Source organism: Anguilla anguilla, chromosome 5, assembly GCF_013347855.1.
Source record: "Anguilla anguilla isolate fAngAng1 chromosome 5, fAngAng1.pri, whole genome shotgun sequence".
NCBI lineage: Eukaryota > Metazoa > Chordata > Actinopteri > Anguilliformes > Anguillidae > Anguilla > Anguilla anguilla.
This window is the reverse complement of record NC_049205.1, coordinates 47436758-47461122: the sequence shown is the minus strand read 5'-3', so window position 1 is coordinate 47461122 and position 24365 is coordinate 47436758. Positions and strand designations below refer to the sequence as shown.

Below are 24365 nucleotides of genomic sequence, written 5' to 3'. Positions count from 1 at the left end.
TTTTGTGTGTGTTTGTGTATATGTGTGTGTGTCTGTGTGTGTGTGTGTGTGTGTGTGTGTGTCTACGTATATATATGTGTGTGTGTCTATATGTGTGGTTTTGTGTGTGTTTGTGTATATGTGTGTCTGTTTGTGTGTGTTTGTGTATATGTGTGTGTTTGTGTGTATGTGTGTGTGTGTGTGTGTGTGTGTGTGTGTGTGTGTGTGTGTGTGTGTGTGTGTGTGTGTGTGTGTGTGCGCGCATGTGAGTGTTGTCGCAGACGGTCTCGGGCTTGCCTGCGCTCTTCTCCCCGGTGGGCGGGGCAGTCTGCGACGCGGCTCTGGCCGGGGCCTGCTCGGGGTCCTCCGCTCCCTGGTTAGCTCCCTGATTGGCTGCGAGCCTCTCCGCATGCTTCTGTCTGGCAACCTCTCTGCGCTGGGCGATCTCCTCCTGTGTCAGCGGCCTGGGGGGGGGGGGGGGGGGAAAAAAACACGGTACACAGCCGGGCGCCATTAAAGCCCCCGCAGCCCCCTCGCCCCGCACTCTGAACACGCCGAACAGCGCCGGGAACGTCCATTTTACACAAGCGCCGGATTTCACCTGCGAGCACAGAATCGCTGTTTGAGTGTTATCTTCACGCCTAAACGCATTTAACACGAGAGACTGAATGACGCTTTTTCACAAAAGCGGCAGTGAAAATGGCGGGATATTGTGCCAACAAGCCAATGTTCTTGAAATAAAAGGCACTCGTATTCAATCACGGCTTGTGCGGTAACTATCTGAGGCTTCAAAGGGAAGCTTCAATGTGCAAAGTGCCTCAGAACAACTCTGCAAAAAATAAAGCAAGCAACAAAGAAAAACGACGTGATGGACAGAAGCTCAAGATTTTCTGAAAGGACGGTCATAGACAGCAGGCAATTGACCTGTAAAATGCCCGATAAAAAGCCACTTTCACTCAAGAGGAAAATTTCCAAATGGAGGACATTCTAACTGCTACGGTACTTTGCCCTTCACACACAGTAATAAAACTAAGAAATGAAGTAAGAATTACACTTGCAATTCGTTCAATTCTATTTTTGCTAAAATCAGTTTGTAATGAAATCTCAACCTTGTGACTAGATTTGTAACTAACCCTCTGTAGAAAACGAAAAGGAAACTGGCATGATTTCATGACAGAGAGGCAAAAAAAAGGAAGGAGTGGGTCATATCCTGCGCATAACAGCAGCTTTGTCACAGGGCACATTGTCCGTTTTCGCTATCCAGTGGCAATGTGGGGTTTAACAGGACTTAAACCCCCCTCTGCTTCACACACAGGGAAGTCAACAGCCTTACAGTAGGTCAGCACTGGAATCGCCATGGGACCTCACAGTGTGAATAAGACTGGAACTCCTACAGGGAATACTGTATTTCTGCCACTCTTACAATGCACCATGCGAGGTCCAAGAAATAGGATCAATTCACATAGCCAAGTTTAAACCCAGATCTATAATGCTTTCAGCCATTTTGTAGACAGACGGACATGGGAGGCCGTGTAACACCTGGCCTGCCTACCAGTGGCGAACTGCCATTTTAAAGAGCAGGTTCGTGCACGGGTTGCTATGGAACCCGACGTCCCAAAAAATGAAGGTGAAGGTTCATGAGGATGAGGAACACACTGATAAGCTGCTCTTCAAACAAAATGTGGATAGAGGTCACTATTTCTTTCCTATTAAGATAACTCCACACTGGCCCACGGCGAGCACTTTAAAGTTGCGATATAAAATGTTATGCACTACTGGTTCGCTGCTCTGAGGAAGTGAGTCATAGTCTCCGTTCCGAAACCATGGCAACCTAGGCATTGCCTCATTTTCCCAGTTTTTTTTTTTTAGAGGATCACATTTTTTGCCTCATAGTTCATTCTGAAAAACCAATGCTATGGACATTTCATAGCACTTGTAAGAAATACAAAGGATAGCAAATACATATAGTCTATTGAGCACATTACCAGAGGTAACTACAATAATGTTGGTACAATAAGAGTTATTCAGAGGATGGCTTATCTTACACCAGAACAGAGAATATGGGCAGCATATCTGCAGAATAACACATGTCATACACATTGAAACAAAGCTGTCTCTTTGTTATCTTGCTAAAGACAGCCAGAAGATTTTTTTTCTCCAAAGCAGGGTGATTCCCAATGGACACTGTGAAGTGCAGAATCTTCACCGACTGCCAGCTGTGGAGTTCAAGTCAATAGTTACCAAATACAAAATTCAACAGTTTTCTCATAGAAGAACTACCTTCTGGTGTATATATATATACGCTATTTGCATTCAGCAAAAGACGCTGATGCAGCATATTCACGCAAGAGGCCCGTTCTTTTATATTATTTATAATAAAAGCCTACATGCATTCAATTAATGTAAGGAAAACAAACTTCAGACTATTGCCCTCAGCTAACTGTTCAAAGTCTGCCTTTTCAAACGTAATGAAAAGCGAGCACTCGGACTAACACATCCTGATTCGTCTAACGTTCTTGCATCAAAGCAGCTTTGCGTAAGAACTTATTCTCTTCAGAACTCTTTGATTTCTTATTCATAAGTGGGGAGGGAAAATGTCGAAAATAGCAGAGAGGGAATCCTTATATCAGAACCTGTTCTAGTGCAGTATGGGCCTAGGTCGTGAATCCATTATAAAGGTTGGTTAACCTGTGCACAGTCCCAGATATAAACAACCGCTACTCCATTACACTGCAAGTAAACAGTAAGGTTTATTATTTTCTTTATATAACCGCGGCAAGGCGGACCGCAGGACCACTCGGATTCAAATCAACTGCCGTCGCCCAGCAGCACATCACCCGAAAAAATGTCTACTGTTGACATGCAACTGTGGGGTATTTTCACACGAACGTCACAAACAGGGGAAAAGAACCGAATGCAAGGAAGTAACAAGATCTCTCAGCAGGTAGATGCCATTCTTACAGCCGCACATCAATATGAAATACAGCCCTCCGCTCGAGAGCATGGCTCAACAGAACAAGCAGCAAGAGGCCGTGGGGATAAAAAGAGTCCTTTTAATTTATGAAACATTCAGTCAACTGCTCAGAACCAAATTCCGCAGTACACCCAAAAAGAAAATGCTAATTTCGGAGCTCTTGGAAGCACTCTCAGACACCTACTGCAAATAAGGAAGACTGTGCCTCATTAAAAGAGGCTGCAGCTGCACTTCTACGCGGTGAGACGAGACCGTTCAACCATTCTTTCTGAAAACGCGAAAAAGCCTTTCTTCAGGGAACAGGCAACCAGGCGAAACACATCAATACATGCGTGGCACACTCCTGTGGAAACTGCAATTAATGCATAAATGTTCACGTATATTTCAGATAGATATAAAATTATAAGCAAAGCTGAAATTAATATGCTCCTTTTCTGGGTAGTTCAGAAGACCCATTATTCAGGTACAAAGGTACAAAAACAATTTCATAATTTCACATGAAGTCATGAGCTACTTAAAGGCCTTGCTCTTCACCTATACAATCAGGACCTGATTCAGCCATATGGCGCATAACCAGGAGTCCATAAGCTAAATATTTATGAAAGACATGCAAACCTCCCCCTTGTGGTTACTTTGCGGTGGTACAGAATCAAGGTCAAGCTTTTACACAGACAGCGTGTTGCCTCCTGGTGGCAAATTTTATACTAAATCCCTGGCCCGTAAAATGTTGCTTCTGAGCTGATAACGTGAATTTTCTAACATACCTGAATTTACTTTCATATAGATATGGGTAAAAAACTTATGGCAGTCTAATATCCCAAAAAGCTGAAAAAAACATACTGTCAGAGCAGATTCATGCTGCATGTGACATTTGAGGCCACTGAAAAAGCCTGTGTTTCAAAGTAACCACATTGAGTACGGAGTCAGACAGTAGTTTGCAAAGCCCATGTAAGCAAGAACTACACACTACTGTGAAAGCTGCCTAAAATAGTCTAAAACACAGTTCTGCACTCAAAACACTGGTAGTTACAAGCTGTAGTTTGAAACATCACTTCTGGCAAGGATATTTATACAGGCCAAGATGTGAATTACAATGCTCAACCCTGCTAAAGCTGAAAGCCAGGAAGGACATCTTTACACAGAAAACTACAAATACAGCCAAGATGACTGCATTATAAAAGCACTTTAGTTACCTTAAATAAACTTTACCAAAGCACTGAGAAGCCTTTGCACATTAACCAAGAAATTCTTTAGTATCAAGTGTGAGACAGAATGTGCCTTCATGAATATGTCCTTACTCTCCTGACATAACATCGCATAAGCACTGTCACAAGAGTCACTGTGTTTTGCAACCAAGTAACTATCACGTCATGTATAATAACAGCTTATACATGGACGTGTATGCCTACATGCCTACTTGAACTCCATCATTTTGTAATGGATTATTGTCCTTAACAACACTACAACTGCATCACAAAGTTTCACATAATTGACAATAAAGTAAAAGGAAGAGTTTGTTTTATGGCCCACACAATGGTTTCCAAATAGGAAGGAGAGTTTCTGAAAACCACAATGCATTTTTTAAATTATATATACAGTTAAAAGGCTGTATGTACTGTACATACGCTGAAATGCTACATATATATATATATATATAGTTAAATTCTAAAGTATTGGGACAGTGCGCATTTTTTTTGTCATTTTGGCTCTGTGCTCAAGAACACTGAATGTGAAAAAACACTGAATCTGAGATTTAAGTAAAGACTGTCAGATTTCATTTGAGGGTATTAACATCCATATTGAGTGATCTGCTTAGGAAGAACAGCCCTTTGTATATACAATCCCCCCATTTTAGGGGAGCAAAAGTAATGGGTGAAATGAAATTATCTGAAATAGAGTTGTCATTTAGTACTTGGCAGCAAATCCTTTGCAATCAATTACTGCCTGAAGTCTGTGACCCATAGACATCACCAGATGTTGAGTATCTTCCCTGGTGATGCTCTGCCAGGCCCATACTGCTGCCCTCTACAGTTCAGGACTTTTGCCTTCTGTCTGGTCTTCAGCAAGTGAAACACATGTTCAATTGGATTCAGGTCAGATGACTTGGTCACAATGGCCAGTCAAGAACATTCCACTTTTAGAGCCTGAAAAATTCCCTGGTAGCTTTAGTAGTATGTTTGGGGTCATTGTCCTGCTGCAAGGTGAAGCACCATCCACTGAGTTTTGAGGCATTTGGTTGGAACTGAGAAGATAAGATGCTTCTGTACATTTCAGTATTCATCCTGCTGCTGCTGTCAGCGGTCATATCATCAATGAAGACAAGTGAGGCAGTTCCAGTGCCTGTCATATATGCCCCAGCCATACCACTAACTCCACCATGTTCATCATATGACGGGAGGTGCTTTGGATCATGAGTAGTCCCTTTCTTTCTCCACTTTCTTCTTTCCATCACTTTGGTATAAGTTAATACTCAACTCTTTTGACCGTAAGACTTTTTTCCAGAACGCCAGTTTCTGAAATGTACTTTTTAGTATATTAGCTTTTTAACTGTTCTGTTTTTCAGGCTTAACAGTGGTCTGCATCTTGTGGTGAACCCTCTAAGGTTATACTGGGATAGTACTCTGACATTTATGCCTACATCCGGAAGAATGTTCATGATCTGTCTGACAGCAGAAAAGCGTTTTTTCTTGACAACTGGAAGTATTCTTGGGTCAGCAACTGCAGTAGTCCTCTGTGGGCCACCAGGTCGTATGCTATTGCAGAGCTCACCAGTACGTTCTTGCATCCTAACAATGTATCAAACTGTTGAATTTGACACACAATGTTTTTGGCTGTGTCTCTGATCGAATTACTCAGCCTCATTTTTCAGCCTCACGATGGCCCGCTTTGATTGACAGATACTTATTTGGCCCTCATGTTGAGAGACAACAGCAACAGACTCCAAATGCAAATTCCACACATAGAATCAACTCTAGGGGTTGTTATCTTTCTTGTGCGTAATGATGCAAACACACACAGCTGGCCAAAAAACAGCTTGAGCAGCCAATTGTCCAATTACTTTTGCTTCTCGAAAATGTGAAGACAATGCATAAGAAGGGCAGTAATTCCTACACAGATCACCCAATATGGATGAACACACAGTCCGTACTTTAACCCTATGTTCATTGTTTTATTTTAAATCCAATATTACACTACATTTATTTAGCAGATGCTTTTGTCCAAAGCGACGTACAAAACCGCATATCATGGTCATTGGAACAACTACAAAACACAGGTTCGCTAATGTACAATACTCATTTCATACAATATGCTGGAGTACAGAGCCGAAACAACAAAAAGTTGTGTCACTGTCCAAATATTTTTGCATTTAACTACACGACAAACACACACATAGAAAACTAGAAATACCGCCTCGCGGTTGTATGCCACCACTAACCAGTAGCCAGCACTCTGTTTTTCGTGGTGATGTGCTGGGGTGGTGGTATCAAGGCTTGGAGGTCAGTAGTCTCAACAAGCTGTTAAGGAAGGCCAGCTAGGTGATCTGGTTGGAACTGGACAGTGTGGAGGCAGTGGCGAAGAGGAGGACGAGTGTGTATATACGTATTAATTATTAAATTATAGACAAAATGAACAGAGCAGAAGAGGTCAGTGGCCTTGACCTTTGACCTCTGACCACCAAAATTTAATCAATTCATCTTTGAGTCCAAGTGGACGTTTGTGTCAAATTTGAAGAAATTCCCTCAAGGCATTCCGGAGATATCGCGTTCACGAGAATGGGACGGACGGGACGGACAGACGGATGAACGTTCAACCTAAAAACATAATGCCTCCGGCCACGGCTGTGCCGTCGCGGAGGCATAAAAAGGAGGGCACAGAACGAAAGACAAACTGATACAAAAACTCAACATGCTTCATCAGGATTGCTAAATTCTGTGTAAATCTGTAGTGTCATTTTGGCATATTTCAGAGATGAAGCATTAACAGCTCATCTTCTAGCCTTAATTAATCTATTTGAGTACCATATTCCTAATTAACATGGACATCATTAAACACAAAATAATTCTTCCATTTATGTTAAGCCTGAATCAGATTCAAGCAGACTGTTGATGTCTGGTTTGCAGTGTTCAGCTGAGTGCAAGCTACTTCAAAAGAAAAAATCTTCGATACAGTTTCCTTCAGGTTTTACAGACAGAATTCCAGTTTTCTCTGATCTCTTTGATATTGCTTGCAAGTTCAATGATTTTTTTTCAAATGTGAGTGTGTCACTTGCCAAAAAGGCAGTTAATACAAAATCGCTCAGGCCTTAGCCAAATCTGTTGACCCTAGGCCATTTCCTGTGCTTACAGCTGGGCTGCACTAGCGCCCCCCTCTGGCCTTCTGGGCACTGTAAGGGTGCGCTACCGTGGCAGATGGCGCAGACAGGGAGGCGCACTGGGCACGTGGCAATCGGCTCATTAGGCAGCAAAGTTTCTCTTCTGCCTGGATTATGTCATCTCCCAGACGGATCTCTCCGCCTCCGACAGCCCGTCTCCCGCTCAGCACCTCCGCTAATGGCGGCCCCGCACAATTATAGCTTGGTCGTGTGACAGGGAAGTGGGAGCCGGGGATTTGTGGGTCTCCGCTCACAAGACCGGAGGCAGAACGACGGCAGTACAGGCTTGGGTCCGACTGAGCTCAAGCCTAGCGCAAGACCGCCTGCCGCTGTCTATTACTCCAGAGCAGGGAGGGGGAACCACAGGCCAAACAGTTATCTGCACTTCAGAGAAAGGCTCCGAAAAACCCCGGCTTTTCTGCATGCGGCCAACTGCATTACACATGCTCAACTTGTTTGGGAGCAGCACAACAGTGGAAGGAACGCAGCACGATACAATGTGAACCGCAACATTCTTGACACAAAGGCAACATGGTAAACGCTGTAATTTGCAGTGGCAAAAACACCAGTAAATCAGCACGAGCACTTGTTTTCTCCATGTCAAATTTACTTGCAAGCTCAATGCCAAGAACCTTGCCATTTTGAACAAGAATGGATTTGATTTTGCTCGCAAAAACAGTCATTTTCTGCTCGATGTATTTAGAATATACTCAACTTTCGCAATGCAACATATCAGAATATTTTCCACACCCCAATTTCTCTAAACATATTAAAATACTTCCACTCCAGTGTCATGTCTGTAAAGTCCATCTGTTATGCCTATAGCACAAATGAAAGTGCATACCATGTTCTAAAATCAACTTTCAATACTAATCGCATATTTCAGAAAAACAACTCCAGCTCCAGTCCCATTATACTACATCCTTTCCAATTCCCATTTTCACTTAGGCTAAAACTTAAAATGTTGTGAAAAGTTTATTCTAGTAAGAATGAGCTACAGTCCTAAATTTGGAGATACACTGACGCATTGACTGAGGTTTTCTTATCCCAAATTTGAGAAAGGTTTGAATGTTTTTCATTAGCTGTACCCAGATTTTCCCATGCAGACATACTGTACAGGCTATAAATCCATACAGCAGAATCTTTGTGTAAAGAATCCAAACATTGGGTCTATTGTTCGGAAACATGTACGTAATGCATGTGCAAATCAAAGCAATGGGGAGACCTTCCTGGAGGCAAAATATTCCAGTAATCAACTGCATGCTGTCCTGTCTCTCCAACCTTTTCAAGTTCAGGATTCGCATTTCTATTTCTTAGTCACATTAGCGTGCGGAGGCACGGGCAAAAAAAGAAGAGCATTATCAGCCTACAACAAAGATGCTGACATCTTGAGAGATTTATTTCCTAGATAATATCTGCTTGCTATCTGAACTGATATCCCAGATTCTAACAAAAGGAGTTGCAAACAGCTGTATTAATTCATCTCAAGTGTCTGGCCCAAGACCTTCTGCTTTACTTTGATGTAGAGATGGAAAAAAGGAGGAAAAAAGAACAGACAACAGAATTTTTTTCCCCACAAAAAAAAGCCGGTATTTTAGACAGCCGTTTGTCTCCGAGACGTTGAGCATGTTTAATTCCACACTCGAAGCAGGCAGGTGCTTACATCTTTCTCTCATCAGCACAGGTCTTCTGAAGTTCACCTTTAAACACTGAAAATACCAGAGTTTTATTTAGGAAACAGACATGCCGTCTCGATTGTTTTCAATGGGTTCCACTCGAGGACAGCATGAAATTTTAAAGTTTGAAAGCACATTATATTTGGGGATTTGGTTGTTTACTTAAAATGAATTCTGCCTGCCACGATAGTCTTGTGGGCTCAGGATAAGAGCTTCTGCCAGATAAATAGCAAATCATAAAGAGGATGCAAACAGGACTACCTCTTGTGGAACAAAATTCCGGTTAATTGCTTTTATGCAGGGTCATTTGCAGACAAAAATGTTCAGGAGAACAGTGAGATATTACGATGCCATGTGTTCTTGGGTAAAAAAAAAAAAAGCATTTAAAAGAACAATGATTCATATTTATGTCTCTGCCGTATGCAGAGTCTTCTATTCGGTGCTATCTATCCTTGACTAATGAAGCAGAGTGAATCATTGCTCTGGCCACACATTTATTTATCACAGTGATTATTAGCGCCGAGCTCGTCTTAATAGCCGCTTCTGGGACCGAGCGAACAAGAACGAGAAAGCAAAACCAACATATTTCATCTTTATTTTTACATCTTTATGAACAATCATGCAGACCCAGCTCGAGCCAAACAGAGGGCAGGGCTCCTGCAATGCATCAGATCTCTTTTTCAATGAGTGCCACCCACAGAGCTATAAATCCAAAGCAGGTCAGCTGTGCAAACCCACAGGCTGTGTAAGATTCAATCACCATATTTTATCCCATCTAACACACACACACACATACACACACACATACACGCAAACACACACACGCAAAACCCCACACGCGCACACATACATGCACACATGCACATACACATACACACACAAACTCACACATACACATGCACACGCACACACACACTCATACACACACACACACAGCATCTTTACCATTTTCTCCTACAATACACAAAACTGTCAGAGAGACTCCCCCAGAACCAATTCGCACCTTACCCTAAGAAGAAGGGTAAGAAGCCCTTTGTTCTTTCAGTCCAGCAGTATTATACCGAACAACTCAGTGTAATTGGTCAGATAGGATTTCATTTGATCTAAAAAAGTAGTTTTGAAAATGACTGGCAGTTTTGAAACATACACTTTGAGATGGTACTCAAGACATACCAGAATGGTACATCAGAACTGAGAGACTGGATGGAGGGCAACCCATGAGTACTAAAATCAGGTCTCAGCAATGTCCCGGGAACCACTTTCATAGACAAGCACTTTTATTTCTTCATCTCCTACAGCACTAGGATAATGCCATACATTTAGAGTCTAGCTTTGTGCATTTTGTTGAATTTATTAACAATAAATTATTTCTTGTACTTCTGATGTCACCAGCAAACTTTTCTGTATTACTACTTCAAAACATATGTAGGAAATCTGACGAGATTGTTTTACTAGTATCATTTTCTAATGTCTAGCTAAGAGTCTGTAGATTAGGGCATAAACAGTGCCAGCTGGTGATCAATCTCTGGTTTATCCCTGGATCAGGATGGGGAAAACACTGTCTGCAAGTGCAGGGAAGGTCACAGGACCGGAGCACCTGTGAGAGCTCAACTCTGAACCTCCTCTGAGATTAACGTACCCTACATCACCCGAGCCTGGAAACAGTCCTCTAAAATATCCAAGCAAAACCCTGTCTTCTGCAAAACACACCTGCAGCTAAACGGTTCGGCAATAGCAAACTGATAGGCCTACATTCTCTGTGCCGATTCTCTGGTTGATAATATAGGACTGCACAAAATGTAAAAGAAATAAAAGAGAAATACCTTTAAAAAAAAAAAAAGCAGGTGATAACTGTGACTGGCTAAATGACATGAACTGGGAAGAAAATGGGGAACGCAGAATGAAAGCCTGCACGGTTTTGTCATGTCGATAGCAAGTGGACCTCTCACATACCTCTGCTTGTTTCGAGGCAGGGCCTTCGAGTCAACAGCAAACATCTTGGACACAAAGACAATGACTGGAGCTGACTCATCGTTCTTACATTCCAGAAAGGCTAAAGAAAGAAACAAAAACACTCGTGAGAACATAATGTCTCCGTTAAAAGAAAACATTCAATTCCTGCCTTCAGGTGACAGAGGTGACCGGTCTCGATGGGATTCATAGAACTGCACGTCCTAACACCGGAGAAAAGCACACGGACTTACTAAAGAAACTTTGGAAATGGCATTACACAAAAGAATATATTTATTTCCCCGTGAAAGAATAAAACTTCCTACTCAAAATGTGCCAATTTGGCAGCGGATCGTAACCCATACAGGGAAACTTCCAAATGGAACCTGGCCTCCACTTCAGCAACAGCTTGCAGAAATTAGATATGGTGTGTGCGCTAGTCTAGAACTGGCAAACTGGAAGACAAAAAAGTGGGCAATATCACTTTCCGTGGCCAGCTACTTAAACCTCTACAATGCTGAATTTTACAAGACGGCAGGAACTCGCAGCAAATCTTATGAAGAAACACGTTTGAAAGGGACATGCTTTGTCTAGTAAAAACAGGACATGCAATGAAAGCAACAAAATATATTTTCCCCCTCATGTACTGAACTGACTCTACAATGAAACCAGCAGAACGAATGCTATACATCAGTAAAGCAGAAATTTCAGGACTGACAGCTGTAAACACACACAAACCGGCACAGCCAATCCGACAGTGGTCGATGGGGAAAGAGTACTGCAGAGAAATCTCATCCTTTACGATGGTTACGTGTCCAACATTTGAGGTTTGAGAGCTGAGGAACCGACGAAAGACTTCATTCACTCACCGGTCTTGAGCTCCTGGGTTTTTTCAGGAAGGGATTCGAACCTCCTCGCTCCGGAACACATGAGCTTCTCCGCCCTCTCAGCCTCCATGTCCAGTGGACTGGGCAGTTTATTGCACACCATTGCTATTGAATTTAGTTAAAGAGGCACAGCCAACATCACCACGCAGAAACACATTTTGCCATGCAGCAGCAACGGCAAGAGAAAAAGGGAAGTGGAAAAATTCACATTATAAAAATCTAAATTCATGAGCAACTTTGCACCTGGCGGCAACTGACCGGTTACCCTGCCCATAAAAAAAACAGACTTTATTATACTTGGCATAGCATTTTTCTCAGAAACCTGCTCAGAGCTTTTCTGACCAGAGGCTCCAGTACCAACAGGGGGCGCCAGTGAGGTCAGCAGTGACGTAAAGGATACTGAGCACTGCGTTGGACACGGGGAGCCACTGACTGCAGATGGCGCTCAGGAGCACTTTGGGGTCGGAGTGCCGGGCGTCCCTCGACGCAACCTTCAGTCCCAGAGAGGCCACCATCTTTTCCACTTTCTCTTTGTCCCTGATCAAAGCACGAAACAAGTTAAATATGTAACAAATTACACAGTATCCTGAGAATCCAAACTCTTAGGTAAACAAACAGTGAATTATCTAGATGTGTCAACCAAACAAAGAGAATAGCAGGGAAAGTTTTTTTGTAATTTAAAATCTCAAGTTCTTAGAAAGCACAGGCAGACAAGTGATACCAAGCCACTGATTCTTACTGCACCACAATAAGAAAACAAGACCTCCCACAAGACAACTGCACACCAAACCCAAGTTTGTTACAACAGAATTTTAAAAATTCACAGAAAAGTAACCAGATTTTTCTGAAAAAAAGTTGCTGAAAGAAGCCAAACTGGTAATAGTTTGCAGGGTCAATAGAATTGCTGGCAATTACAGTTTTAGCCAACAAATGCATTTTTCACATAAGGGTAATAATACACATTCATGACACAGACATTTAGACAAACAGTTGATAAAAGTAACAGTTTCTATCCAAAAGCACTGTCTAGAATTGATTTCAGATTTAACAGCACATTCAAACCCTGAGTAGCCTATTGTTCTGCATCATAAGGTGAACTCCTGCACTTTCAACAAAAAGTAAACAGTAGCAGCGGATATTAAGTGCAAAAATAAAATTGTGGGACTCAATGAACTGTGTTTGAATAATAATTTGTCATTCTTTTTTAATTAATAGTATGTTTCAATGTTAACACTGACAGCCATAATAAAAACACTCCAAGGCATTTCTGCATTACCTTCGGATGACAACAGCTTCATATAAACTCCAGATATTGTCAAGGACAAGCTGAACAAACAGAGGCTTCTTCCCTTTGGACTAAAGAGAAAAAAAACAGCCATGTCAGAAACAAAGACATTTATGAAATGCTTAGGTGGATACTGGAATATTCTGGAACCCATGTGAACCAGAAAAGGCATATTTTGAGGTTCCCAGTCAGTCCCCTAGCTAAAGCTAAAGTGTAGGTGTCTCATGGGCTAACAAGGCTAACAAGACTGGCCATACCAATGCTTGGGGAGGCAGGGTAAGCCTCACTTCACTGCTCACTATCAACTCTCTGAAATCTGTGACCGTCAACTGCCTGAGCTAACAGTCCTCCAATGCAGCAGCTTGCTAGCTCAGAAGGGGGATTATGGGGTAAAAAAAGTGGCTGGCTGACTGCCTGTTTTCTGGCAGACACATACGGTACCTAAACCGCTCCCTACTCAATAGACTTTAAATACGCAGGAATACACACAGTACACGGGAAGGCCTACAATTTTGGACATTCTGAACTGGGTTAAAATTGGTACAGGGGTTTGCATTAAGGTTTATGGCTCAATTAGGCAAGCCCATGTATAGGATAAGAAACAATCATTCCTGCTGGACACCGTTCTCTGCCACAGGGTTAGGCGAAAGGTACATGGTCCCCATCAGTCCTCCCAAAGAATAGACTTTCTGCTCTCCCACAACCCGGTGAGAAACAGCCAAAATTGCATTCCATCTCATTTCTATGTGTTCAAATTGATGTGACAGAATAGAGGTCAAGCATTCAGTCTGAATGCCCAAAAGAGCGGAGTATCCAGGTCAAACCAATCTGTGAAACAGAATGATTGATCACTGGGAATCTCACCATCTGACGGGACACTTGGTCTCCCAGAAAATAATCCATACAAAAGTAGAGTACTTCAAGCTGTTTTTCCCCCCAAAAACCTAAACTCAATTGTCCCAGAGAATCTTTGCAGCATTCTTCCTGGATTGACAGTGTGAATTATCCCCATGCGTTATCATTACAGAGAACCGGCATCAACCTGTTATGCTGATCCGTGAACTCTGCAGATCTTCACTCTGGTGAATGACAGTGCATCAAGCTGTCAGGTAATTTCTGCCATTTACCGGGCTACTGAGATGGAGAGTCCTCTCTGCAGTCATCTGCATAAATAACGGAGCCAGATAGCCAAAGGCTCGCCGCTAATGTTAAAGGAAGGTCAAAGTGCCACTCCACTTATGTGTAAAACTCCACTCACTCGGCTAAATGGGGAGATTTTAGTGCTTTAAAGTGGAGTCCATTACTAAAGCAGAGCCTTCTCTCCTGCATCTATTAATGTAATAAGTGCCACTTGAAAGTGGTGCAGCAAAACGACGGATCTCTGCTGTCCAAACACTTCTGCTGCACTTGTGTTTCACAGCAAGCCTCCCGGACCAAGGCAGTTCCAACAGCACTTACCCATCGGTAGTGCACTACAGCACCATACAGTCCCTTCACACCATTGACATATTGGCAATGAAAGAGTGAAACCTGAATACTATGCAATTAACATTTTAGTTGATGTAAAACACTGGTTGGATGGAAACTGCCCAGGAATCCTGCAAACAGCTCCAAGCCAGTAAATTTTGACTCTGCATTTGCTGCTGAAATGTAATCAGGTCATACCAGCAATGACGATTTGGCTGATAAATATGCATCAACATTACAAAAGAGTGTTTATTTAGGCAACTTAAAGAATACACTACTCCAAGGCTGAGAAGAGATGGAAAGAATGGAGGATAGAAGAAGGGGACATAACTGTTGACACATTGGTGCTGTATTGCTCTGTTAGTGAACTGTGCTAATAATCGGTTTGCTCTAGATGTCCCATTCTGTGGGACAGTGTTTTTTTTTTTAAGTTACCTGGGTAAGGATCCTTTTGTATGATTTTTCAGGTTGCTCAGTACCATACCTTTCCTCTTAAAAATTTCTGACCGTCCGTTGCATGTCTGATGCAACTTTTCTGGTACTTGTACATGAATTCACATGTTCAGCAGAAAGCTTGGTAATTAATAGCAAATTAAGGGCTGAGTGGTAAAAAAAAGTCATATTTGATTAAAATAATAATTTACAAACAAAAAATGTTGCAAAGAGTCCATTTAGTAAAATAAGCCGTGAAACAGTACTAGGAACATAAGCACAGTAAAGACCTAGCAACAGTGATGAGCCAGTACAGTGTTCGGTCAGATCTAATGCGTATTTAAGTATTTAAAATACTTTTTATGAATGGATTTTAAATAAAGTATTTCAAATACAGAAAATTTGAATTTAATAATTACTTGAAAATAAAGGTTTTAACTATTTTAATACTTCAATATGTTATTTTTCCAGCTTCATATCAGCCAATAATAGTGCAATGTAATCTAAGCAGACAACCGCTTATCCAGTTACCTGAGCACCCTTCATGATCTTCTTTGCCTTGGCGTTGAGGTAAAAGTCTCCCCACAGCGTCTTCAGCAAAACCTCAGACTTAATCCCCATTTTCTGACAGTACATCTGTGCAAACTGTTGGATGCTGAAATAGAGAGCAAGCCCATAAAGATCAACACAGCAAATGCAACTTAGACACTTTCCCCTTGTTCTTGGCACCAGACATTTTCCTTTCAAGTTATTTGGTTTGACTGAGATTTTGACTGGGTTTCTTCTCCCGTTTAAACTTTTCCAGATGTCTTTGTTATTTTTAACGATACTTGGATTTTCGAAAGAAAAATTTCAATGATCCAGATTTTGTTTACAATTAATAGGACACAGTGGTATCTGTGAAACATCACATTTCTAGTCTAATCAGCCCTTCAGTAAAATAGTAAATCTAAATATAAATACTATTTTATAAATAAATAGTAATCTAAGTATAAATAGTAATCTGCAGTGTAACTTAAAACACTTCAGTAAAACTCGTAACATTACATCCATTTGCATTCATTTTCTTTCAAATTTTCATGCAGTTGAGCTGGACAAACTTTTATGAATCTGTTTCAGAGACAGACACAGATAGGAATTTATCTGCTAAGAGTCAGTTTCATCCTGTGATTTTGCCTTTAACGGCACATCAACATCTCCTCTATTATCAGCTGCTCTGCATAGAGATATAAAGCTACATTTAGTTTAACAACAATGCTGTGAGTGGAATTGATCACATTAAAAAATCATTACTTTTGTCATTTCCATGGGAAACGGTCTGTGCTGTGATGTAAGTGACTAAGCTGGTATTTTATCCCGTTTTCTTTCTAGCCACAGAGCACCTTAAATGGTACAGACCACTGCTGTCTCGTCTCATTTGAGAGGTCATTATGCGACAGCACTATAGTGCAGCCCGGTGGATTAAGCACTTTTACTGTCTTCTTTTAAAGTGCCAAAATTACTTATCAGCAGGCTGAAATTAAATATTATCTTGATGCAAATTGACTTGTTTCTGTGATCCGTTTACACATTCTATTAACAACATGCCTGGCAAATGAGACATCCTTCATGTGGGTTCTCTTCTTACCCCACCACCAAAAAATAGAGTCAATCAAATCTTCTACAGAAGGAATTTTTTTCCAAACCTATTTTGCTATTCCTTTCAAAGGGAAGTCAACTGAAACTCAGTTGGAAAGGATGAGATCAACGGTGATGTTCTGCCTAGCAAATCACAGCACAGTAGCAGGTGAGAAGCTAGAACTGGGGCTTTTTAATGAAATAATGAAAATGAAGAACTAACAAACAGCAAACAATAGAGAGAAAGTCTTCCTTATGGAGTATATAAGAAAGATACATGATCAACGAGATTGTCATCCCATTTTCAAGGGGGACTTGACCAAATAATCAGCACAAACAAATACAAAGAGACAAGAGTACACAAGATAACGTTAGAAATGACAATATTTTAAAACAATCATGGTCAATCAAATCCTTAAACCTTAGCCAGCGATGCTTGAAAAAAAACTCTCTTCAGTTACTGTTCTAAAAATGAAACCATTAAACCTGTTCCTGTAACATGTTCCCACAACAAGGACCATAATAACTGCCTTATCAAGTTTGTAGCATGAATGGGGTTCTTTAGAACAGCCGGTTAGACCAAAGCTAATGCTTTACAACATTCAGCAAATGAACTCTTTAAGTACAGAGTCTCTTATAGGGGCCTCATAGATTAAGAAATACATTAAGAATAGCTCTGAAATGACTTAATGAAGTTAATTAAGCTCATTCATAAAGACAGCGGTACGTTAAGTGTTTTTCTTCCTTTGTAACAAAAGGCAGTGCATCATGATACACTGTACACAGGGCCTGTAATGTTGCAGAAGTGCCATGCATATATAAATAAAGCCTTCAAATATCTTCTCTGCCAGCCAGGTCCCTGGCTAATACTGGCTCTATCTCCTACTGCTCTTCCCTTAGCCTTTTTTTCCCTATCAGTACCTTAAAAAATATACAGAGTACACACAGGTATGTGGTATTATTGGACAGAACACACCAAGGATTTTCGAAGTTATAAAGTCACTTCCCCTGAATCACTCCTCAGAAGAAAGTGCAATAAATAAAGCAAAAAAAGACTTTTTTGCCAGAAGAACAATTTATACTTTTTATTGAGACGTATGGTCAAGTTTCAAGCCAGTATGTTGCGTGGCAAGTGGCTGTTTTCATAGCAAGCCCAATTGTTTTACCTTTCTGAGAATAACTGCCTATCTACAAAGCACAAAGAATCTCATGCTGCTCAACGCACACAAATCAGAATACCCAATACACTCTACATGCAGTTAACATGCCTGGTGCTCAGTGGGCTGTCAACACATAAGGCCTACTGCTGTCACATACATTCGAGACACCTGCATGAACACAAGACATTTTTGCACTACTTATTTTTTCTGTCTGCATCTTAATTTCCTGCAAGCAATCTGTTAATCATCTCCACCTGTTCTAGTCTGTCATGCACGCCAAGCTCCTTCTCTGTGCCAACATCACCCCTTTCCACTGGCCAAGTTCAGTGCGAGATCAAAGGGAAATCAGTTTTCTTCCGAATCATTATTGTTTAAATGAGGATTAAAATCGAAGCAAAAGTCAAATTGCAACAGTGTGTTTTAAATACTTGCATAATTGGGAGAAATTATGAAAAAAAAAAATCTTTTTCAAAATTTCAACAATCAACTACTGATTCACAGAGAGTCACATTGTCACAAGTTGGCTTTATCCCTTCTCGGGGGAAATCATAAAAATTAATCCCTATTCATAATTATTTCCTCCTGCATAGAAAACATGTCAACGGGCTGTAGGTTAGCCAATTGTTCAAATCTTCGAAATAGCCTCAAGACCAGATGAAATTAAAAGGCATAGAAGCCCTGTCAGGGCAAACTGAGTTTAAAAGCCTAGACTAAGGCCCCATCTTGTGGACATTTAAAAAATAACAAGCTCTGCAGTTGAATAACTGTGAACCGGAAGGGGGAAAGGCAAAGCAGAAATAAATAAACAAAACAGAAGTACCTGAAGCCCCATCCATCGATGGCGCTGGCAAAGACCACGTTGCCTTGGTCAGGAGAGAAGTACAGGTGAGAATCATCAGTCTCCTCCAGCCCTGCACTCCAGTCATAAATCTGTTCCCCGCTGCTGCTCTCACTGGTCCCCTGCTTCTCCGTGTCCTTCTCTGCCCGTTCTTCCAAAACTTTAGAGGTGAATAGAGAGCCCGTCACCGCATTTACCTGAAAATGAAAAAAAAAAAAAAAAGATTCTATAACTGTGCACATCAGAACTGGGTGCACCAGACTCCAGATAACAAGGGGAAACTCACCTGTTCCAGTATTTTCTGGAGATGTGTATAGGCCTCTTGTGGAGTAAGCTTCAGTTCCACAATTAGCCGGTCTATTTTATTGATCACCAACACTGGGCGGATGTTTTCAAGCCATGCTTGTCGCAATACCACTTGTGTCTACAGTAAAACACACAAAGCCACACGGTATTCCTTCATTAGGAAGACCACTTTTGATTTTAAATGTTATTCAGTCAACCTATTCAGTTCTCTTTGCTGCATTGCTCATCACTTCCTGAAAACTATCACATAAAGAATAAAAACAGAGCATATAAACCTTTTTTCCATTAACTACAAATGTAATCAATGTATAACAAAGGGCACACATTTGCTTTAATTATATCTTTTTTATTATTTAAAAAAAATGAAACATGTTTCCCTTGTATGAACATAATAAATGTGGTACCTGAGGACAAACTCCTTCCACAGAATCCACAATAACAATGGCCCCATCACATAATCGAACTGCAGTTGACACTTCAGAGGAGAAGTCCACATGACCAGGTGAATCAATCAGATTGATGAGGTAGTCATTTCCACCTAAGAATAGGGACACAGACTTCCATCAATACGTTCTGCTTCTGTAGGAACATCCACAAGTATGTCAACATACACATGGCTGTAACCTTTGTCAGAGCTGGGAAACATACCAACTTTACATTAGCATTCACGTATATGACAATGTGAGCAAGCTGACTTACCAGTAGCATAATGCAATGATATTGCACTAGATTTCATAGTAATTCCTCGTATTTGTTCATCCTCTCTGCTGTCCAGATATCTCAACTATGATCAAAAAAATAAATGTTATAACATGGCACAGTACAACACAGATAGCATTATGACTTTATCCTGGAATACATTCTGAGGATAAAGTAACTACAGAAATACAGTATATGAGAATGCCAGTGGGAATCTTTGAGAATACTAACCTTTCCTGCTAATCGATTGGATATAATACCATTGCTGGCTACCAAGCAATCTGCTAGGGTGGTTTTACCTGAAAAATAATAGATTATCGACAACTTACAACTTGTACTGGCACGATATAAGCTCTACAACATGCTTTGGAGTTACTTGAAATATATTTCCTTACTTGCGAATGCCCCAATACCAGCCATCATAAAGCCCGCAGGTCGTCATAAACCTGGGCAAGTATCTAAAATATTTAACTTACAGTCGCGCACAAAATCTGGACCGACCGAGAACATACACTAAAAGTACAATTAATAACTCAATGACTCTGCAGCGTTTGCGATGCGAATGCTAGAAACAGTAAATAACATTAATGTTATACATAACTGAGAGACTTACCATGATCCACGTGTGCTAAAATACATATATTCCGTATATTTGATGTGTTTTGCTGTAGTGAAATAATTTTATCTAAACTTGTGTGCACCATGCTTGATAACCTGAAAATGAAGGTAAACACATTTCAGTTTAGTCGGCGAACACATATTTCCCAAAGTATGATATTTAGCCACGGTTCGTTCGTAATTCGCGTAAGATTTACGATATATGGTAGTTAAAAAGCAACGAATTGGCTTCCCCCACAAGCTGGCTAACATGAGCTATAAAGCATAACAAGAACGTTAGCACACTGGTTGACTGCCAACTACGAAACTTTCCGTTAACTTGGAAACTATTAGCTGAAGTTAGTTGTTAGTTATTTCATAGCATGTAAAACAGCTAGCTGCCAAATGTTTAGATGACGTTAGCTAGCTATATTAGTTAAGCTTTCAGAACAAGCTAGCGTGTCAGTTAGACGTCTAACTTTCTTTAACTAACTACGCACTAATATTTTTTAAATGTGCTTACAGTATTATCCAGTTGCTTAAATACAGTAATTTCTGCCACTACCGTACATTTGCAAAGACGCTTAAATGATAAATAACGGCTTAATAAGTGAAAGATGTCTCATTGAATAACAAACAAACCTCACGTTTTCTCCTTTATCCCGGAAGTACGAAGCAGTTCATAAACTTTGCCCTCTGACTCACGTAAAAACGTCGTTTCTATGACGCCTTCTGGTTGTCTCGGAAACTCCTTGCTTCCTTAGAAACATTCTGTTTCTGTCTGTGCCCGAGAGAAATGTGTGCATAGCAAAGCTTGTGGACGCAAACAACCACTGAAATACAATCAACAAGCATAGATAACAAGTTACATATCTTCAAGTGGAGAATATGAAGCGGTTATGCATTTGTGAAATCTGTAACTGTGGGTAAGAATTACTTTCTTCTCAGAAGTTTGCTATAGCTCGCCAGGAGTAAAGTATTGTAAAAAAAAAAAAATCAGAAATTATACTATAAATTTGCTAACTAGCTAGTTTGAAAAAGTAGAGATGAATGTATAAAATGCATACATTAGTAGCACCGATTGTGTACCATTGTGAAAACAGTGGCTTTGATAATCTGAGATAAGAATTAACATGGCTCACTTCATTTTAGAATGCATATTTTAGTATCAGTGTTAGGTACCTCCTTTCACCAAGCTACAAAACTTTAAAAAAAAACGTTTAAAAAAAAGACATTTGCTTTTGAAAATTTTGCTAACCATACGTTCTGGTGGTTTCACTCGATAGTTTTGTACAAGTGTATTAGTTTGGATGGCGAGCTAATGAATTACTCCACAGGCATCTCGTTTCCAGGACAATACTACCAAGACTGGCCTTGTAAAGATTTGAGAGAATTGTTTCTCAGTGCACAGGTTCGTTGGTTCAGGAGCAGGATTGTCGACAGCTAGGTGTGCTACGCCATTTATCTTCGTGAACTGGCTAGCTAACTAACGTTAATGACTGCATTATATTCAAAGTTAACGTAGCCACATTGTAACATTAATTGGCGCCACTGTGTAACATTAATTGGTGCTATTATACTGTGTAACATTACTTGGCAAAAAAATTAACCGATCAGTCAACGAGGTGCCTACGTTAATTCGTGAAGAAATCAAGGGAGAATGCGTTTAGAAAAATACAAGGAAAATGTTTTCAAAACACGGTAAACCAACAAGTTGGAGTTATTCACGCAACAGCAGTAAATACGACGTATCTAAAATACAAAAAAACCATTACGTCATATTTTTTTCAGGCGCCACCGCTGTGCACATCGTCCCACTGCACTGTATGCAAAAGACAATACCTTATGCGCGCTGACAGAGTACAAGGAGAAATACCCGACACATGAGGGTTACAATGCCCCTACCAGCCTGAAGCCCAAGCAAGCCTATCGGAAGGACCAGGGAAGGATGGAGGGCACCACAACTTTCAAGTAACATCTGTTATGACTATACCCATTACAGACATACCCCTGTGCTTTTACAAAGTGTTAAATTATCATTGCCATTATGACATGGTTTAAATAATACCAATAAACATGGATCAAAATCGATGTTACAAAATTGCCATACTTAAGCAAAAAATGTAATATTTGTGTACCTTTTCCAGGTCTGACTATATTCCCTATGAAGTGTCACGCCGACCTGGTAGACAACAGGCTGAATATAAACCCTACCCTGGAGAGTTTGATCTCGACACAACATACAAACTTGACTTCAACCCGTATGAGGTGCAGCCATTTGTCCCCGTAAGACCCAAAGAAAGACCGCATTCAAAAGGAGGGAAGCTGGATACCCTACCAACTTACAAAGGTGATGATATTGAGCTTTCTGTGTTTATGTAGCTGCTTACTCACATTCACTCACTTCTGACAGGACTGGCAGTTATTTCACAAAGTGGGATGAAGGAGTTAGCTGGCTAACTTTTGAAAATAACTTGAATTAAATCTGATTAGAGGAGATAATCAGATAAAGAGTTATTTCAAATATTTTTGAAAGTTAGTCAGCTAATATCAGTTAACTTTTAAAATTCCAACAAAAAACGGTCCCCAAAATTATTTGTTTTCCTTCTTTAAAGAGGATTTTCGGCCATGGGAGATCAGCAAGAGGGAGCTGACCAAACCAGAATTTACATACCAGCCTCCTTCTGCAAAGTTTGGAAACGCAACAACATTCCAGGATGATTTTGCCCCGAGAGGCTTGGTCCCTAGAGAGAGCTTCAAACCTCCCAACATGACCAAGATGTCCGACGCCCCTTTCGAGAGCCTCACCAGCAACCGCATCTCCTTCATAGCCCACCCCCTGGAGGCCAGATTCGTCAAGGCTAAGGAGGAGTACAAGCCCAGCAGCCAGCCCTTCCAGGATCACACCACCCACCGCGCCGATTTCCAGGGCCTCCCCGGGCAGCTGCCCAAAAGCTGCAAGCCCGACTTCGGCAAGGTGGCCTCCGACGCCCCCTTCAGCGAGAGCACCGAGTTCCGCGACAGCTTCCAGCAGTGGCCCGTCTCCCTGCCCCAGATGCGGCAGCAGGCGGAGTACGTGGGCCCGAGCGTGCCCATGGACCTCAGCACCACCTCCCAGGGAGACTTCATCAAGCATGCCGTGCAGCCGTTCGTCTCCGTCAAGCCCCTGCCGCGCTCCTCCAAGTCCTCCGCTCCCTTCCAGGGCAACACCACCATGAAGGACGACTTCAAAGCCTGGTCATCACGGAGGCAGGAGATGATCAAGAGGCCGGAGGAGATGAGGAAGAACAGCGGGAAGATGGACACGTTGACCACGTTCAAGGCTCACTACACCCAGCACAATGTCCATCCCCCGACCAGCTGCAAGCCTGCCAACGCCCCTATGAAGTCCGAAGCACCGTTCGACGATGGAACCATGTATCGCAACGACTTCACTCCGAAGAAAATCACTACGTGCCCTGCGAGCTTTGACTCCCCGCCTGGTTTTGTCTTTGATAACAGCGACGAGAGAGGCCACAGGTTCTTCCACAAGCTGTTATCTCAAAACGGTAACAAGATGGCGGTGGCTTCCGAGATCCATACTCCAAAGGAAGTGGCTGTGGTGTCATAAACTTTAATCATTTTTAAAGTCTACCAATCATGCTTTTTCATTTCTCCCCAAATTATTTTTATTTGGATACTGGCCATATTTCTTTTTGTTGGCTTAGCTTACTGTAAAGTTGGACTTTGTCAGCGATAGAATTCCAAAGATCAAAGCAAATTACCCCCTAGAGCAATATAATTGTGCAGAAAAGTCTAAAAATAATCTTCACTTATTGTTTAGAATAATGCATCAAATGTTTTGCAACATTAGTCAGCCATTCCACTTGATCTCTTGTGTGTTCTTATCAGAATATATACATATATATATATATTTAAAATATATAATATAAAAACGATTATATAATAAACTTATAAAAAAATTATCTTTAAAATGTCTTTAAAAGTACAGTGCAGATTTATTTTGCATACTGCAATCTATCCAAGTTTAAATAGTGTCAAATTCACCAGGTTTGATAATAATGTAGTTTAATAGAGCATTTAATGCATTTTCAGATAAAACTTTTTTAAAAAGTTGTGTGTGAAA

General features: G+C 41.1%; 2 protein-coding genes across 5 annotated transcripts in view; one reads left to right on the top strand and one right to left on the bottom strand.

Moving 5' to 3' along the window:
• Positions 1–20952, bottom strand: part of efl1 (elongation factor like GTPase 1) — a 69704-nt gene extending 48752 nt beyond the window's left edge. Inside the window, exons 1-13 of one of the 3 annotated variants that reach the window (XM_035418147.1) lie at positions 20882–20952; positions 20256–20356; positions 19874–19941; positions 19643–19727; positions 19348–19481; positions 18924–19061; positions 18620–18834; positions 15554–15677; positions 13115–13194; positions 12239–12375; positions 11821–11943; positions 10955–11054; positions 277–443 (exon numbers count right to left, since the gene is read on the bottom strand). In XM_035418147.1, the coding sequence (XP_035274038.1) occupies positions 277–443; positions 10955–11054; positions 11821–11943; positions 12239–12375; positions 13115–13194; positions 15554–15677; positions 18620–18834; positions 18924–19061; positions 19348–19481; positions 19643–19727; positions 19874–19941; positions 20256–20346 (1462 nt within the window). In that variant the 5' untranslated portion in view covers positions 20347–20356; positions 20882–20952. The other 2 variants (XM_035418149.1, XM_035418148.1) reach the window with 2 other exon arrangements.
• A 53-nt stretch (positions 20953–21005) lies between these two features.
• Positions 21006–24099, top strand: saxo2 (stabilizer of axonemal microtubules 2). 2 transcript variants are annotated; one of them, XM_035418150.1, is made up of 4 exons: positions 21006–21165; positions 22031–22210; positions 22387–22589; positions 22855–24099. In XM_035418150.1, exons 1-4 carry the CDS (start codon positions 21128–21130, stop codon positions 23847–23849), a joined length of 1416 nt encoding a protein of 471 aa, XP_035274041.1. In that variant the 5' UTR covers positions 21006–21127; the 3' UTR covers positions 23850–24099. The 2 variants fall into 2 exon arrangements, with proteins under 2 accessions (XP_035274041.1, XP_035274042.1); XM_035418151.1 differs by having other exon boundaries at positions 21085–21161.
• The last annotated feature ends 266 nt before the right edge of the window (positions 24100–24365 follow it).

What these genes read in the sequence shown, in the direction of transcription:
- saxo2 (XM_035418150.1), top strand. Translation starts at nt 21,128, where the DNA reads ATGAAGCGGTTATGCATTTGTGAAATCTGTAACTGTGG. An exon ending in TGTGAAATCTGTAACTGTGG is followed by an intron (nt 21,166 to 22,030) that starts GTAAGAATTACT and finishes TATTTTTTTCAG; the next exon opens with GCGCCACCGCTGTGCACATC. An exon ending in TACCCTACCAACTTACAAAG is followed by an intron (nt 22,590 to 22,854) that starts GTGATGATATTG and finishes CCTTCTTTAAAG; the next exon opens with AGGATTTTCGGCCATGGGAG.